The 17,932-nt window shown below is 35.8% G+C and overlaps 3 protein-coding genes across 4 annotated transcripts in view; 2 read left to right on the forward strand and 1 right to left on the reverse strand.

The window, feature by feature from the left end:
• The window catches only part of ryr1a (ryanodine receptor 1a (skeletal)), a 43,066-nt gene extending 41,681 nt beyond the window's left edge, over positions 1 to 1,385 (forward strand). Inside the window, exons 102-105 of the mRNA XM_056737479.1 lie at positions 139 to 203; positions 301 to 401; positions 491 to 542; positions 882 to 1,385. Of these exons, the coding sequence (XP_056593457.1) occupies positions 139 to 203; positions 301 to 401; positions 491 to 542; positions 882 to 977 (314 nt within the window). The 3' untranslated portion in view covers positions 978 to 1,385. The remainder of the gene's footprint in view (positions 1 to 138; positions 204 to 300; positions 402 to 490; positions 543 to 881) is intronic.
• Positions 1,386 to 1,671: 286 nt separating this feature from the next.
• Positions 1,672 to 6,202, reverse strand: il2rga (interleukin 2 receptor, gamma a). Its single transcript, XM_056737481.1, has 8 exons — positions 6,045 to 6,202; positions 4,806 to 4,896; positions 4,539 to 4,711; positions 4,285 to 4,424; positions 3,484 to 3,652; positions 3,222 to 3,321; positions 3,007 to 3,103; positions 1,672 to 2,660 (listed from the first exon to the last, which is right to left on the reverse strand). The coding sequence occupies exons 1-8, from the start codon at positions 6,106 to 6,108 to the stop codon at positions 2,412 to 2,414; spliced, it is 1,083 nt and encodes a 360-aa protein (XP_056593459.1). The 5' UTR covers positions 6,109 to 6,202; the 3' UTR covers positions 1,672 to 2,411.
• An 8,826-nt stretch (positions 6,203 to 15,028) lies between these two features.
• Positions 15,029 to 17,869, forward strand: cfap298 (cilia and flagella associated protein 298). Of its 2 annotated transcripts, XM_056737272.1 has the most exons (9): positions 15,030 to 15,108; positions 15,240 to 15,257; positions 15,381 to 15,539; positions 15,800 to 15,967; positions 16,044 to 16,111; positions 16,194 to 16,352; positions 16,501 to 16,632; positions 16,855 to 16,950; positions 17,087 to 17,869. In XM_056737272.1, the coding sequence occupies exons 3-9, from the start codon at positions 15,401 to 15,403 to the stop codon at positions 17,195 to 17,197; spliced, it is 873 nt and encodes a 290-aa protein (XP_056593250.1). In that variant the 5' UTR covers positions 15,030 to 15,108; positions 15,240 to 15,257; positions 15,381 to 15,400; the 3' UTR covers positions 17,198 to 17,869. The 2 variants fall into 2 exon arrangements, with proteins under 2 accessions (XP_056593251.1, XP_056593250.1); XM_056737273.1 differs by lacking the exon at positions 15,240 to 15,257 and having other exon boundaries at positions 15,029 to 15,108.
• Positions 17,870 to 17,932: the final 63 nt, after the last annotated feature.

Below are 17,932 nucleotides of genomic sequence, written 5' to 3' on the forward strand. Positions count from 1 at the left end.
TGAATGAATTTGGAGAACTGCTCAACAAACTATCAATAAATCCCACTGTGAATCCTAAATTACATTTAAATAAAAAAGGCAGAAACACTGCAACTTTGAGATTCATTGCTAACTCGTATCTGTCCCATGTCTGCACAGGTTTAATCATTGATGCCTTTGGTGAACTGAGAGACCAGCAAGAACAAGTCAAAGAGGACATGGAGGTACTCATTTTATACTATATTTATACATAAACGCCTTTTTATATTTTATGCATTATTGCATGTGCGACTGACGTTAAACCTTATGCCACTTTTCCAGACCAAGTGCTTTATATGTGGAATAGGGAGTGATTACTTTGATACAACTCCACACGGCTTTGAGACCCATACGCTTGAGGAACATAACCTGGCCAATTACATGTGAGTAATGCAGTCTTTTAAACACCATTGTGAAAGCACCGCCTCCCTCCCACATATGCAAACAGGACTGACCTTTCTCTCTTCACTAGGTTCTTCCTGATGTATTTAATCAATAAAGATGAAACTGAGCACACTGGACAGGTAAGAACTTTGACATCTATTATTAAGCAAAGATGCCACTTAATGTGATCACTTTACTGATTCACATGCACATTTCCAGATTTTTTTAATTAATTAATATTTTCCATTATTTCTTTTGCACATTTTGAAAGATGCATTTAATAGCAAGTGACATTTTTTTACTGTTTTTTTTTGTTCTGTAATCTGCCGTCATATGGCCATGGGCTAGATCTGCAACACCAGAATCATTGGTGTAGGTCTAATGGAATGTACATGAAATGTAGTTAAGTTTGAGTCACCTCGCATTGAAGCATCTGCCAATACAAATATATTAAAAATTGTGAATGCGTGTTTCAACAGGAGTCGTATGTATGGAAGCTGTACCAGGAGAGGTGCTGGGATTTCTTTCCTGCTGGAGATTGCTTTAGAAAACAATATGAAGATCAACTTGGATAAATCCAAGATAATCTACAAACATTTAAGCACGTTAACACACTTTCTCTCCCTTTATTTTGTCCCCCAATAATACAAAGTTAATTCATCTGATATTATATAAGCACATGAACAGAACGTCTGGGAGTTTTATGAATATAAGTTTTGAATTTATATTATTCATTTAAGTGTAGATTATTTTCTTTTACTGTAGATAAAAGAACCATATTTATGCATTGTTTGCATAATAGTCATGGATTTTATGTCATGTAAAAGTAAAAAGGTTATCGGCCCGAACAGATTTTTTATAAAATCCTTTAATGAACTAAAATACTGTAGCTTGTGTGGTGATTGAGACCATATTAGGGGAAAGGTGATTACACAATTTGAGATTGTTCTAGTTTTACAGAATACAATATATATTACACAATATGTCTCTGCAGTCCTACCCTGTTTACTGTGAGTGGTATTTATTTATTGTAGGTTTTGAGATATAGTTGGTACAACGTTATAAAAGCTCACAATTAGCCCTATTCTAATTGTTTATATAGTGTATATGGTTAATACAGATACACAAATATAACTTAGTCAGAACCTAGATCGTTTTGATTTTGGAAAATGTTTAATTGTTTTGATAAGTCGCCGAGTTTAAGATCAACACAAGCTGCACAAACAGATGCATCTATTGTTAAACAGCAAATCAATCACAGATATAATCTAGACATACTTTTTTTTTTAATTATTGCAAATGAATTACATTCAATTTGAAACATCAAATACAATATGTGATCAAATATCTTAAACAGCAGTTTCACATACATTAAACAAAATTTTCTAGCATCTGCCATAGAACAAAACTAATTAAATGAAAGTGGGAGAAAGTATTAAAAAAAGTTAAAAGTTTCCAAAAACAACGCCAGAGACCGATAGATATGAGTCGTTCAATATTGATTCTGAGAATATACGTATCAGAAACTTTATCTATAGCTGCAATCTTTTTAATCTCAAGCCTTCTGCACCATCCTAAAAACAACATATGTTGTTCTTGACTATCATATTCAAATAAATGACAAAAATGCTCTTAAACCAATCTCTCTCTCCTTATTCTGAGCAGCTTGAGTTACACATAACATTCATCTGAATAATAGTATGATTTTTTATATGATTATATGTATGGACTCGTAACAAAATGTAAATATTGTATAAATCACAATCATGTTGTAAAATGTACTCCTTTTCCACATCTTTCTTTCCACCACAATACATAGCATTAACACATCTGTTATATCTCAAAAAGAGTCTAAATCTTAATTTTTTTTAGAAAACTTTTAATAGCTATCTTTTTACCTATCTACCACTAACACACTATCTCTCCTTCCACTGTCTCATTCTGTCCTAACACCTTTTTTTTAACATCTTATCTTTTAGATGAGTAGCTTCTGACTAACCAACTGTCATCTAAACCGGATTATATGCCTGACATGGAGACTGAATCGGGGAGGTCTCGTCAGGTCCAGTAATGGTGGAGGTAGATGAATAGCTCTGCATGCATTGATAATCTGATGATAGCTCTGTCGGGATTGAGAGGACACTTCCACTGTCACTGCTCGACTGGGACACTATTCTGTACTCACGCACAGGACAAGCACGCTCAGTGAAATTGGGTTTGAAGCCTTTCTCCAGGTCTTTGGAGATGGAGAGCCATTTCTGTGTGACAAAGGAAAAATGTAGAAACGCTCATTCTCCTTGCACAGAGATTGACCACTTTTTTTATTCGTGGATGATCAAAGTAAAAGTTTACCCCCAAATATAGTTTCTGTCCTCATTTACTCACCTTCTCGTCATTTCAAACCTGTATAACTTTTACCATTCCAGAGAACACAAACGAAGATATTTTGAAGAATGTCGTTAACCGGCACCCATTCACTTGCATTGGTTTTTGTGTCCATGCAATAGAAGTGTTTGGGTACTGTTTGGTTACCAACTTTCTTCACAATATCTCCTTTAAAGTCATTTATGGAAAATTGGAAGTGATCGGTAATGAGATATTTACCTCTGTGTTGCCATCATAGTTGTCGAAAAACGCAGCAAGGTATTTGCTCACATTTTGTCCTGCGTTTGGCATCACCGGTATCAAGATTATCCTTAATCTATGGAGGATCATTAAACATCACATTATATATTTTTTTTACATTTTTAGGCTAAAGAGATGTTTAAACGGGTAAACTTTAATAAACAAAGGGATAAATACAGTATGATGATGCAAACCTTTCGCTGTGGACCAGCAAGCAGGAGAGTATGACAAGCAGTATTGCAGCTCCTATCGTATACAACACCACCGATGTCATCGTCATTGAAACTGGGCTGGCTGGGAAAAGCATAATTGCTATTGGTTAGGTGTCATGAAGAAGCCCACTTGCAATCTCTGGAAGTTTATTAAATATTTTGGCAAATTTTTCTCAAAATCTAGTTACTATAGTTAACAGATAGCTGCAAATAAGATGATGTAAGATTATTTCTGTGTCAGTACCTGTGTTATTGTTTGGCTTTGAAGGTCCCCAGTACACCGGCTCGCTCCAGTCGCTCCAAAACTTGGACTCTCCACAAGCTGACTCCACCCGGACCCTGACCTGGAACTCGTACCGTTTTTTGGAGGGGAAGGGTAAGCTGAAGAGGTTTGAGTTTAATGTTTTTTTGTTCTGTGGAGAGAATAAAGATGTCGTCTTTCTAGTAATGGTTTGTCACAGCACTTTAAGTGAGATGACCATTCTCAAAAAACACTGTTGAATGGAAGCTGAACCATTATTTTTTAGTAGAGACCATACCATCTAGCTGTAATGTAAACTACTGTGTTATTGAAGGACAGCAACAATATGACATTATGACAGTGTGATAGAGGACATCATAGTTCACAAAACAATAACATTGTCCTTTGGGCCTTTTATCAAAAGAACAGTTCTCCCCTAAAATGAAAATACTGTATTTATTTATTCATCCCAGTTCCAAACCTGTATACATTTCTTTGTTCTGCTGAACACAATGGAAGATATTTGGAAGAATTTCTGTAACCAAACAGATTTAATCTCCAATTAACTACCATAGTAGGGAAAGTAAATTCTATGGGATTCAACGGGGATGAGATCTGTTTTGTTAATGACATTTTTCCAAATATCTTCCTTAGCGTTTAGCAGAACAAAGAAACTTATACAGGTCTGGATAACCTGAAGGTAAGTAAATGATAACAGAATTTTCATTTTCGGGTGAACTATCCCTTTAAATTTGACATTAATCTTGAATTAAACTCAGAGCTGTTTTGTTTATAACAATTTACCTGCCAGTCCATGTTGCCCATCCTGTGGCGAACTTCACTTTCAATGCAATTAAAATTTTTAAACGTGACATTCCAACGAAGCCACAGTTCGGTGGCCTTTCTCGCCTCAACAGTCAGGTTATACGGAGGGTAAAGCTTCACTATTAGCCACAAAGTAAAAGTGTGAATTTAATAAACACTGACCAATTCTATATTTATTGTATCCTATAGTTATTGTAAATCATAAAGAATGACTAACTGCTTATTTCTCATACCCTCTTTTTTCAGTTGATGCTTCTGGTTTTTCGCCAAACTGCCATTGTTATAATACAACCACGTGTCTAGCGAATTAAATCTTTTAGTTTCAGCGTATGGAAACATGCAGCCCACGTTAGCACCGTTCATCTTGTGATATTTAAGACATTTCAGTTCAACATCATTCCCAAACCTACGAGAAATCACATACATTAGTCCTAAAGTGTTCATCCAAAAATGCAAGAATGCAAAAATGCATTTCTGTTGTGTGTGTTTATGTTAAATACCTCCACTCAAATGTGTATTGGTGCTTTTGGTTTCCCTGCTCAGTCCACGTACAATTCACATATTCCAGATTTATGATAAGGCAGTTTATGTCTGTGTGAAAATGAGAGAAATGGAGGATGTGAAAACATGGCACTAATTATTTTAACTATTCGCCCCAAACATACTGATAGTACACAAGAAATATAGAACTAAAGTTCGGGAAACAATTATTTAGTAGCAAACTGCAAAAGGTTTATTTTTTCATTCATTTTAAAGGGATAGTTCAACCCAAAATGAAAATTCTTTCATCATTTGCTCACCCTCTTGTCTTCTTACTTCAGCAGAGCAAAAGAAAATATTTTGAAGAAAGTTGGTTATCGAATGGCATCGGCACCCATTCACTTCTACTGTGTTTATGCATACAAAACCAATGCACGTGAATGGGTTACCGCTGTTGTTTGGTTACCAACATTCTACTAAATATCTTCTTTTGTGTTCTGCAGAATTAAAGAAAGTCCCAAGGTTCGAAATTACAAGAGGGTGTAAATGACGTCAGAATCAAAAAAATTGGGTGAACTATCCCTTTAACATCAAATGTCGAGTCCGTTGTACTGTGCGATGATTATCAGTAGAGGGCCTTGAACCTCTGAACAAGACGCATGCATTTTAAGAAATAAACATATAAGACAGGAAGTAGATTACGAAAAATAAAGATGATTTTAAAAACACTTTTGGGTTTCCAAATATCACATTACAATCTTTGAGAAGAATTCTTAGATGTTGTTTAGTTCATTATATGAAAGTTAAAGTATAAAGAAAGTTAAGGTTTACTAAAAAGGCTTCAAGGCCATGTTGCGTAGGCTATGCGCAAGATCAGACATGTTGGAAACAAGTTATCGATATGTTGTATTCACAACTTGGCAAAAGGCATCATGAATTTCATTGTTCCCTTGATGTACAGATCAATTCTTTAGATGAAATATTCTGTCTCCAGACATTTGTAGCCCAACACATTGCGTTTTAATACACTTTTTACCGACTTCATAGAAACGTTCTACTTCCGTACTTTTATGGTATATAAAATAAGACATTAATTCAATCATTTAAAATTCTTGAAAACGTTGTTTTGTTTGGTAGCCTACTGTTAAAACTACTTTTGTATTTTATAAACTATTTACAATGCATTTTGGAAAAAAAGGAACAAAGTATTACAAGAAGAAGAAATATATACATATTTTAAAAGCAAGTACATTACTCACTTGGATTGGATGATGCCAATAAAGGAATGTTCCAAAAACAAAGAATGAACAACAGCAACGTCATCTTGAAAGACAGTCACATATCTCGACTGTTTTTCTGTCTACATCAATCTTTTCCTGTTCATCGATCTGTGTGCGCTCTGTGTGCGGATGTATGTGACGAGTTTCCTGTTAGAAAAGCCAATGTGGGCAGGTCTGTGCACAAAACTATAAATAATGACCTTTATTACAATACAGCATCATTTACTTGTTCATACATTTTATTCTTTTGAATAAATGATTTTTAAATGTTTTATACACTTCACAGAATCATGTTGTGTTATAAAGTGCAACAACACAAAAGAATCTTACATTATAATTGTATGGTGATTGCATATCACACTGCATTACAGGTAGTTCCCAATTTTATGATTTTAGAAAGTTTACTCTTGATCTATGTATATTGTTGCATTAATAAGTTGTCATGTACCCAAACAACACATGCTTTTTTGGAAACTGTGTGCCAAATCTTTTTCACAAGTGCTCAGTATCAGGTTAAGAAGTGTGCAGCAACTGTGCTGCAAAACAAACGCAGCTCTCACACCAATGCAGACGAGTGTGTTTTAACCAGAATTCCATAATAATTTAGCAGAACATCTGGTTCTGAACTGGACCGTTCCACCATGCTTACACAGTACCACAGTCATTACAGTTGAACTCTTCAGCTGAAGTCCATTTTACAAATCACCAAGTAGTGTGCAAAACCTCCTAGGCAGGACCGTAGCGAACTTTATGGAAGGGGTGGTTCTTTTACATAAAGACTTTGTGGTTTCCCCCCACATTTAATATTTAAAGGTGTCGTGTGAGGCGGTTAAAACGAATATTATTGTGTTTTATATGTAATGCAATGTGTATACACTAGTAAAGTTAAAAAACGCTGAATTTTCCACATAGCGTCTATTTTTGTATCTCCCCTTTCTTTGCCTGCCTCTGTGAAACGCGTAGATTGTTAACAAAGCTCATCGCTCTGATAAGCGAGGTGTGCTATGATTGGCCAGTTAGCCAGTGCGTAGTGATTGGTCAAATACTGCAAGCGTGTCACTTAAATGAAACGCCTCTTACCATATCTGAAACATCAGGTTCCAAAGCAGTTGCACTGACAGGTATGCCCACCTTACTCGCGTATACATTTGGGTGGTCTTAAAGAGTACATAGCATGAGATCATGAAAATGACATTTCATGCAGTCTGTTCTGTTGCCGTGTTTGAAAGAAAGCTGTCTGCCAAGTTGTAAGTCCGAAGGTGAATAAATAACAAAGTTATTATGAATCACACAAACGAGACGTGGAATAGTTCACCCGCGTATCTAAGTCACTATACATAGTCCCCGCCTACATTTTGCTGTGACTGCCGCGAAAACGTATCCCTCCTCCCCCAAACACTGTCGCTCGTTCGTGATGCTCGTGCTAGAACGTCTGAGGGAAAAATGGTTACAATTCATTTTTCAAACGATACCAAAGGAGTATAACCCCAGGGTTGTACTGTGCGTGCGTCCTTTCACCGAAGATTGGTTTAATAATCTTAGCGCGTTTACTGCAGGGTATGTGAAACGACAATCCTTGAAAGAGGGGGAATACAAACTCTATTTGGACCTGTTAGCTCCACCGAATCCCAACCTGTGTGACTTTAGATTTTTGTCTTAACTTCAAGAAATCTTTTCGTACCTTATGTCTGTGTTTAGCTAATGCATATAACCCTAACATTAGCATGTACTGTTATTTCTGGGGTGTTAAAGTTTGTTTATCTTGCTATTAACTTTGCATTTTGACACATTTGCCGCACGTGCACCTATATAGATATATTTGGGTTTCGTATATATCGTTTTTCATAACGTCGACTTTCTGAAATGCTCTATGTACCATGACAACGCTCGGTTAAGACCAAATAATAGTATTACTAACGTATTAACAGTATTAATTACAAGGTTCATATACTTATGTGAATGCCCCACTCTCCATGCAAATGGTAATGTGTAATCGGAGGATCTACCAATCCAGCTGCTCATTACAGACACTCAGAAGAACTTGTTCTTTATAAAGGATCCATTTGCTAAGTTTCACTTTCAGGTGTTACTTTGGTCCGGGGATCTGTGACCTCATACGGCATGAGACCTTTATTTGTTCATGATTGGTCCATTTCTTCACTCATCATTAGTTCATATGGAAGTTAGTATTCTTTCAGATATTAGTACATTATTATTTATGGATGCCAACTAATTGGGACAAATGACCTACTACCCCTAACCTTATCGTACCATTTTCAAATATTGACTTCATTTTGTTGAAAAATAAATGCCTGTACGATAGGATATGTGATGTGCAAATGTAGAAGAGTTAGTTTGGCGAAAGGCAGTATCGAGCTTGGTTGACGGCGCCAAATATTACTTGTCACACTACACCACTGAAGATGATAAAGTGGTGTCGTTTTTGCAACTCACATTTTTTGTGTTTCCGTCGCCATGATCCTAATTATTGGCAATATTAAATGACACATTTTCATTACCAAAAATATTACTTAAATTCTGGACAGTGAGGGGTGGGTCGTTCGACCCACCTGAACCCCCCCGGGCCTGCTCAGTCTCTGTGTTTGAGGTGACAGGTCTAAGGGCAGAGAAGTGTTACTGAAGTATAGTCTGGAAGCTTTTTGTGCAAACTGTAGGATGGACGGTAAGATATCCGAACACTCTCTACCATCACACAGCTCCCGTTCCAATCTGTTCCAGTCGTGTTGCAGGGGCTTCACTGCACAAAAACAACGCATTGAGATATAATGGGGGTGCGTATGCATTTGGTACATAGCACAGTGTAAGGTTTGTGGTTTTGTATGCAAGTGCAGGTGAGTGTGTTTTATGTGTAGGAGCGAAGCGTAGGCGTATGTGTTTGTGTACCTGTGTCAGCGTATGGGAGCGTGTCGGTGTCACTCTGGGCTTGTCGTTTCCTCTCCATTTCTGTTTCTGTAACTGCAAAGATGTGGCATCCAGGACTAAGGAGCTGCTGATGAGCAGGAAACCAAACCCATGAGTCATACTGAAGTGAGAATATACGTGCCCTTTAGGATCATTTTAAATACAATTCTAGTGTAATAGAGCCCACGTTGCATTTTTGGATGTGCACTGTAGACTTTATTTGTCATTTTTGTGCAACTTTCAGCCAGAAAATGTGAATAACAAAAATATTTACTGTTTTAATTGGTAGTCATTCCAGACGTGGACGACTTAACTATGAAGAACAGTAAGTATTTTGACGTAAGTTGGTAACCAAACAACATTGGGCCCCATTGACTGCCATTGTATAGACACAAAACCACTTTTCTCAAAATATCTTATTTTGTGGTCAACAGAAGCAAGAGTCATACACATGTTTTGAATAAGATCAGGGCGAGTAAATGATGACAGAATTGATCTTTTTGGCACACCTATCCCTTTACTATTGAAAATACATAAGATACTTTTAAACGTAAGATTATGATTGATGCAACTGTAATGTTTGTCTATGATTAAATGTATTGAAGAAACTCTCCAGTGTGAACGAGTGCAGGGGCGTATCGCTGCTAACCTAGAATCTATAAGAGCCAGTGGATCAGACACATCGGTTCTGTTGTCAAACAAACAAAATAAGGGAGAGAAATATAAATGCAGATATAGACAACACATCACGTCATGCAAGCTTAGATTTTGTTTTGAAACTTTGATTCTAAAATAAATGGCACAAATGGCCATCCACAGTATGTCCTCGGGTTGCTCGACATAAAGTTCATCCCGGAAAGACAAAGCTAGATCCATGGAAGGCAGAGCAGAGGAGTCAGGTGATAGAAAGTGGAGAGTTCATGGTGAAAGCAAAACAGCAAAAAAAACGTTCGCCATGGACCTCTTGCAAAGAAGGGAGCGAGGATGTGCTATGTGTGGAATTAATGCTGAATGAACAACTGTATTTTTGTGCAGACTGAAACTTCCAGAGAAACGAAATGTGTCAGATGAGAAGTGACATTTTAACCCTTGCATGTATATTTTATGTTCAAGGGTGTAATGGACCCACAGCAGTATTTTGTTTTTAAACCAATAACAATGTATGTAAAATACTTAAAAAATGTTATAAAGCAAAATAGATTTACCTCTGTTAAATTTACAAAAAAATATTCTTTTTGGTTAAAAAAACAGAATAGAAAAACAAAAACACCTTTCATGTGAATTTTAAGTGCAGTGCTGTTGAAACTCAACGCAATCAATCTGCCCATCAGATCTGGGTAAGCCAGTGCCCATATGTGCAGACAAGACATAAGCAAAAATGAGAAGGCTTATCTTATAGAGATTTAAGATAAACACCACATGATCATGTAATGACCCGTCTGAACACCTACGCATGTTGAGCTGCGCACAAAGCTGGTGATGTGTTTGAAATATAGGGGAAGGACCTCCTCGCTGAAAAGTTGCTCATCTTGGACCAGAAAACTACTGCAGTCCATACAAACAGGAAACAGACGGATGTGGTATATGTCACGCTTCTTCTAAAGAACTGACTGGCCCGACAGGAAATATTATTCACGTGTGCATGATTAATAAAAACTCTATTTTATGTTTTCTGTTGAAACGTGTGATAACTTCTAAATATAAGATTATAAATTATATTTATGAAAAATCACGTACTAACAGAACATAACAAATTGTTGAATGAAATATCAGTGAAATCTGCATGATTGGAAAAGAGGTCAGATTTCCTGAGCAGTATTTAACCAATTTTTCTAAACATGGAACAGATAAAAGTGAAGAAATAGAATAGACAGTCAGACATGCAAATATTTAAATCTAATAAGGCTATTTTAAAATGTTTGCTTGCATTTGGATGTTTTTGATAATTAGGGTTCATATTTACATTTACATTTAGGCATTTGGCAGACGCTTTTATCCAAAGCGACTTACATTGCTTTATCCTATACATTTTACATAGGCATATGCAATCCCCTGGGATCGAACCCACAACCTTGCGTTGTTATATACGTACAAGCCTTTATTTTTTAATAGATTTAATTATGAAAAATCACAAACTCAATGCGACACAATAAAATACTAAACACATAGATAAAATGAGTAAAATCTAGTATCTTTGACACGAATATTTTGATTTTATTGTCATATGACGCAAAGTTCCAACTGACACTGTGCGCACTGTTCCTGTCTAATAATATCCAGCACTCCGATTGGAAGGACAGCCCATCAATAGCGAGCTTCCTCCAGCGGCAGCAGAGTACACGTGGATCTGTTTTGTAAACTGGGTCAGACACGACAGCAGTCGTCCATGAATTAAAAACTCTTATTATCGAAGACACCAAAACTAATCGCCTACTGAGCAGATAGACCGAGCTATTATATCGACTTATAACTCAGTTGAAATTCAGTGGAGTGTATTTTGTTTGCTAGAGTAGGACATTTCGGTCAGGCCAGCCTCCACTTTGAAAATGATAGGCGCGCGGCTGGACACATTTCAAAATAAAGAAAATAATGTTTTTCACGTTGCAACGTATGTTTACTTATTTCATTTTATTAATTATCTTTCATATTCATTCTTTTCCACACCAGCACAGACCAAAATATTCGACCGAAATGTGAAAGGAAACAAAAAACTCACCCAGTGTGTAGTGGGAGGCCCAGATCCAATTGGTGAGGCCAACACAGTTATTGGCCTCATTAAACATAAAAAATATGTAAACAATAACACCGATATAAGCATACAATATTTTCATTTGGTACAACAAAGACGGCATTCAATTATTTTGGCCTTCATGTATTTGTTATTCACCCACATTTATATTTATATTACTACTAAATGCAGACTCTTAATTTGACCCTATAAGGAAAATTCAACACCAAATTATATTTTTTATTGATTCACCCTAATTGGCTTTGAAAACTAAACACAAAAAAACATGTTTTGTCTCTATACAGTCCATTTTGTTATTTTAAAAGCAAATGTTCTTCAAAATATAATTCAAAAATGAATACAGGTTAAAAATGTAATTCTAAAAGTATCTTTAGTTTTGAGTGAACTATTCTTTTAAAATTTATTTTGTATTGTGTACTTTTACATAAACATTGGGTGTAGTTTGTCAGGAGTCCAATACCTTCTGTTCATCTCACTAAACTAATGTATTTACAACTACATTAAAAAAAAGTCTTTACCACTGTAATTGTGTTTGTGATACCTGTTATTCATATATTTTCAATTTCGGTTTTCTTTCACAGACTGCATTAAGGCTTCTTGATTTTGTACAGGTAAATTCATGTATTACCCTATAATCACATTTAGATTTGTACATTTTTTGTCTTTGGTTTCTAATATTTTATTTTATTTTACTAGACAGTAAGGTGATAATAATGAATATATGTTTTGTCTGAAGATTGGTTAAAAATGATTTTCTTCAACAACCAAGTCCATTAAAATTTTCCTTAACAATTTATGTTAAAACTACTTCAGCATACATTGTTTAAAAATGGGTGCTTCAAATGGTTCTTAGATGTCATAGAAGAACCTTTGGTTCCATAAAAAAACTTTAACATTTGAAGAACCTTCTGTTTCACAAAAGGTTCTTTGTAGCAAAACTAGGTTCCTCAGAATATGAAAAGAAAGAAAGAGATGGTTCTCTGAAGAACCTTTAACTGAATGATTATTTTAGGGAACAAATAATGGTTCTTCTATGGCATCCCTGTGAAAAAGCACCTTTTTTAAGAGTGAAGTAGTGCAGACAAAGCTGAATTTTGGTTATTATTACACCATACAATCACTTCCTTAACAAACCTCATGATTCCAGTATCTAAGCATCCATTACATATCTTTCAATTGCCATTTATTTTTGGAAGTCCCAAAGCTTTTGACTGGGACAGCTGTAAAGGCCTTCATCACTGCCCTTGCAATCTTAACAAGCACCAACATTCAAATAAATTTTGCCCGCAGCTGTATATAATGAAAATACCTTTCAAATGTTCATTTGTTTAATGTAGAAAAAAACACAGGCAAAACATAGTTAAATGGAAACAGCGACGTAATGTAAAGACGACATCTATTAGCTAACCGACTTAAAAATAACATTATATTTCACAGATTACTCACAATGGCATCCTGCTGGGTTTTCCCATGGTACTCTCTCCTTATGTGTAGGTACTTGCAGAATGTGATTTGTTATATTAGTTATTGAAATTTGAATGTAATTGAAAAAGCAAAAAAAATGCTACATATAATGCAAATAAAAATTATTATTTGATTAACAGTCCTGATATTTTATGAGTGTCAATCTGAGATGGTGTAGTTTGATTGTGAGGTGGAATTATTTCATGGAAACAGGTAGTTTCGATTTAACCCATATCTGAACATATAAAAAAATTGGTATACATTGGATATTTGAGGGGCTTTTCTTTAAAAACACCACATCAAACTGACAAAATATTTTATGAGAGACCATCTCTGGTGTAGTTTGATTCTGAGGAGGAATTATTTCATGGAAACAGGTATTTTCCTTTTAACATCTATCTGAACATATAAAAAAACAGCATACTTTGGATATTTGTGGGACTTTTATTTAATATTCCACTTAAGACTGTCATGATATTTTATGAATGAGAATCTGAGATGGTGTACTTTGTTTCTGAGGTGGAATTATTTTATGGTAACAGGTAGTGTCATCGCTCTGTCAACCACCCTGAACACCCTTGCAACTGGATAGTAACACTCTTGCACTAACCATAATACCTAAGCAATGGCATAGAAACCACCCACAACGCCATAGAAATGCATTGTCTCTTACTTCTCTAGCAACACTAGTTGCAACGGAAAAACACTATAGTGCTAAACCGCTTTTATTTTGAAATTTGTCCTTCTGGACTCCTACCGTAATCTATCATATGTGCGCGCACACAAAACTAGGCTGGCCTGACCGCAGTAGGTATGTATAGAAAAATAATGCGGAAATATCATATATTGCTTTACAGTAATTATCTCAGAAGGGAAATACAATAAAATACGGATAGGCTATACTCACTTGGCTGCAGCAAATAAGGTAATTTGAGGAAGGGGCTTCTACAAGTGCCCAAAGTTTACTGACAAAGTCTGGCACAGTGTTTCATCTCCTCTGTTAAAATCTTAGACAAAAACGAACTTATGTTCTGTGAATACGAAGCAGTCTTCGCAGACGACGTTTATGGGATCAGAATCCCATAAACGTTACAGTGATCTAGTTTCCCAGTGTGTTAAAGGTAAATAAAGTTTCAGGCAAACTTAACACGTGAAATTCCTGCTTGACACACCCCCTTTATCCTTAGCCCACCAATCAGAAGTGTGGCTTCCCATGGCATACGTAAATGTCACTTGTATTTTCATCGCCTGTCTCTCATAGTTTGGTGAAAAAAGAAAACAATATTTAATTTATTAATTAAATTTATTACAATGTTAATTTAATTCAATTAAAATGTCCACACAGTTTGAAAGTGCTTTGTTTGGCGGTATCATGGTGAAGAAAGCCATATTTAAGGGTTGATCATTTACCTCTACATATAAATGGTGGTGTACAGCATAAATTATATTTGAAATAAACGATTCCGTGAGATATATATATATATATATATTTCACACCAATAACGTACATTATCAAGAGACACTGAATAGTTCTTGTTCTCACAAAAACAGATAACAACTAAATAATATGTATGAATAATAACATAATTGGGTTAACATTAATCCCTTTATGGCAACACGATTAAATTATAAGTGGTCACCTATCCAAGTTAACTTTTATAAATGTTATGTCTTGAACATAGTTAATATAATATAACATGTTCATCTGTTAGTAGAATGCAAAGTCTGTATACATTACTTTGGGAAGAATTAGAAAAGGGGCGAGCTGTACATTTACGCCACATTCATTTTAATAAGCTTCTTAAGAGACTTTTATTTGTGAGTCGTACGCAACTTCCGGTAGTTGTACGGCTGCAGCTCGACTGGTGTCGCTGCCTTCTCTTCACTCCTGACCATTCTATTGACGTAGTAAGTGTAATTTTAATTAATGGTGTGATTTAAAAAGTATTAATCATCAGAAATATTTCACCTGACTAATTGTAATGTTCGTTTTAATACGCCGTTATCTCTCATTTTTTTTGTTCAACTCGCCGGGACAGCCAACTACAATATTCCAGGTGCGAGTTGTGGCTGCCATGGCAACTCAAACATAAAGCGGCGTGTTTGAGTTTCCTCAACAATTCTCGGTTCTAACCCTTGCTCTTCACGTCTAATATATTATTATTTAACGTCTTGCACAGGGCCACAAACGAAGTGAATCATGGTTCAACTGCACGTCAAACGGGGAGATGAGAGTCAGTTTCTCTTTAACACAACGGTGGATGTACATGTGGACAGTCTCACCCTACATGTCGCTGCGATCTATAATGGAAGGTTAAAGGTGGAAAGAATCTGCTCAGGTATGATATCGTATAATATTACATGCTAAAATGACATGAAAAAGAATGCATGCCATGTTTACATACTTAACATACTAATAAATGTCATGCACAAATTCCAATGGATTTACAAATTGCATGAGCAGTTTAAAGACATACTTGCATACAACATATAGTAATACATTTCTGTGTACATTATATTGTAAACTATCTTAAATGACTGTTGTTTTGTGCTGTTTTGAGACCTGCATATTAACAACCCGGTATTTGTAAATCTATAGAAATTTCAGAGCTGGCAGATCACGGCATCTCTCTTCCACCGAACATGCAAGGACTGACCGAGGATCAAATCATTGAGCTGAAACTGCAGGATGAATGGCAGGAACTCTGCCATCCCAGTGGTGGTGCTGACTTCAAGAAAGATGAGATCGGACGGCGAAATGGACATGGTAGTTTACATTTGGAACTATGGACAAAGTTTTCATTTGATACATTCTATTTACTGTTATGACTTTTCTTATTTAGCTCCTAATGTAAAGATGACAGATGTTTTAAGGAAAACAATAGAGGAGGCCAAAGCTTTAATCTCAAAAGTATGTATCATTTATAAGATGTTAACATGGTGACGTTTTGATATGTTATGTGGTATTTCATGTATTTTTCTTCTCTTTAAAGAAACAAGTAGAAGCGAGTGTTTGTCTTACAATGGACATGGTCAAAGAGGCTCTTGAACAATTGCGAGGAGCCGTGATGATAGTCTACCCAATGGGACTGCCCCCACATGATCCAATAAGGATGGAGTTTGAAAATCAAGAAGATCTGACTGGAATGCAGGTTTTTGTGAACTTTCTGTTTTCTTTTCATAACCATTAAGGCCATGGTAGTTGTTAGGAATAAAAAGTGTAGTAAGATAAAATTAATGTTACAGCAGTTTTTAATATAAATAAAGGCTGACAGAATGTAACACCGCTGTGTCTTGCAGGCGTCTTTACAGGTGATCCCAGATGAAGAGGCTCAACTGTGGTGGGCATCTAAAGAACTTCAGAAGGGCAAGAAACTGCAGGATTACATTGGGAAAAATGAGAAAACTAAAATAGTAGTGAAAATACAAAAAGTGAGTTTTTATTGTATCATGGAGTCTTTATTGTTGGCCGTTGTTTAGTGATGACCTTTAGTAATGACAACATACATACTCAATATCAGTCAATATTGATAGACAGTTGTGTTCTGATTGTGTGTGTCTTCGAAAAGGAGGTTGACAAAGCTTGATACACCCTTGATTGTTCTCAATGTTCAAGTTGAAAATTGACTTCCTTCATTTGTGTGTTCTTTTCAGAGGGGTCAGGGGGCACCAGCACGCGAGCCACTGGTGAGTGAAGAGGGGCAAAAGAATATGATGATGCACTACTACAAAAGACAGGAAGAACTCAAAGTGAGTAAAGCATGAACTTGAGTCTTTCCATTGAATAGTCTTGCATAAAAAGTCTGATTGGTTGTCTAAACTTTAAATGAATATTCAGAATATTAAAGGACATTTGTCATTGTTTGGTATGTTGTGTTCTTCATAGAAACTGGATGAGGCAGATGACGACACGTATCTACAGTCAGAATGGTCGGACAGACAAGCTTTAAAAAGACAGTTCCAGGGGCTCACAAATATCAAATGGGGCCCAAGGTAGATTGACAGAGAATGTTTCAGCTTAATCTTTCGGATGATACAATGTGAAGTGCTTCATAGTGACAAATATTTCCCACAAATTTAGATTCAAAACAGATTTATTTTAAAAGATTTTACTGCTGCCCTTTATATGCATTTTTCAAATGAACTCTTACAAAACTCTTTCATTTAAAGCGAATGTATTTGTGTATTTATGTGCTATCCAAAGTGTGACACATTCAGATTTCTCAGTTCTGATGCTTTGGGAGAAGGATGCAACACCTTTCCTCTCTTTGTCTATGCCTCTGGCAGTTACTCAATTGAAACTCAATGCTGTTTAAAGGCAGGATATTGCTGCACGGCTCTCAGGATCAGTGTGGCTGTGCGAGTTCATTCAGAGAGCGTTATGAAAAGTCACACAACACTGTGGTTCCCTCAAGGCCTTACAAGACATGTTACAGTAAATAGAGATGTAGCTTTCAAAGAATGGACTTTCTTGTTCAAAGAAACACTGAGTAGTACTGTGTAATAAATAAACATCTGATTCATTTTTCAAATCCATGTTTATGATTTTAATCTACAGTGTAAACCACCTTCGTGATTTTCTTGTAACTTCCATTTTAAATGTAATACTGATTTTACAAATATTTGTGCATCATATAAGTTCTATAAAAGCAATAATTTATGAAATAAATTTCTTTTCATGGCTTTAATTTGAGTAGAATGTAACACAACAGCTTTTTAAGTGGAATGAAAT

The sequence above is a fragment of the Triplophysa dalaica genome, chromosome 22, assembly GCF_015846415.1.
Source record: "Triplophysa dalaica isolate WHDGS20190420 chromosome 22, ASM1584641v1, whole genome shotgun sequence".
Taxonomy (NCBI): Eukaryota; Metazoa; Chordata; class Actinopteri; order Cypriniformes; family Nemacheilidae; genus Triplophysa; species Triplophysa dalaica.

What these genes read in the sequence shown, in the direction of transcription:
- il2rga (XM_056737481.1), bottom strand. Translation starts at nt 6,108, where the DNA reads ATGACGTTGCTGTTGTTCATTCTTTGTTTTTGGAACATTCCTTTATTG. An exon ending in TGGGCAACATGGACTGGCAG is followed by an intron (nt 3,653 to 4,284) that starts GTAAATTGTTAT and finishes TTCTCTCCACAG; the next exon opens with AACAAAAAAACATTAAACTC. An exon ending in AAAGCCAAACAATAACACAG is followed by an intron (nt 3,322 to 3,483) that starts GTACTGACACAG and finishes TGCTTTTCCCAG; the next exon opens with CCAGCCCAGTTTCAATGACG.
- cfap298 (XM_056737273.1), top strand. Translation starts at nt 15,401, where the DNA reads ATGGTTCAACTGCACGTCAAACGGGGAGATGAGAGTCAGTTTCTCTTT. An exon ending in CGGACGGCGAAATGGACATG is followed by an intron (nt 15,968 to 16,043) that starts GTAGTTTACATT and finishes TTTCTTATTTAG; the next exon opens with CTCCTAATGTAAAGATGACA. An exon ending in CCAAAGCTTTAATCTCAAAA is followed by an intron (nt 16,112 to 16,193) that starts GTATGTATCATT and finishes TTCTCTTTAAAG; the next exon opens with AAACAAGTAGAAGCGAGTGT.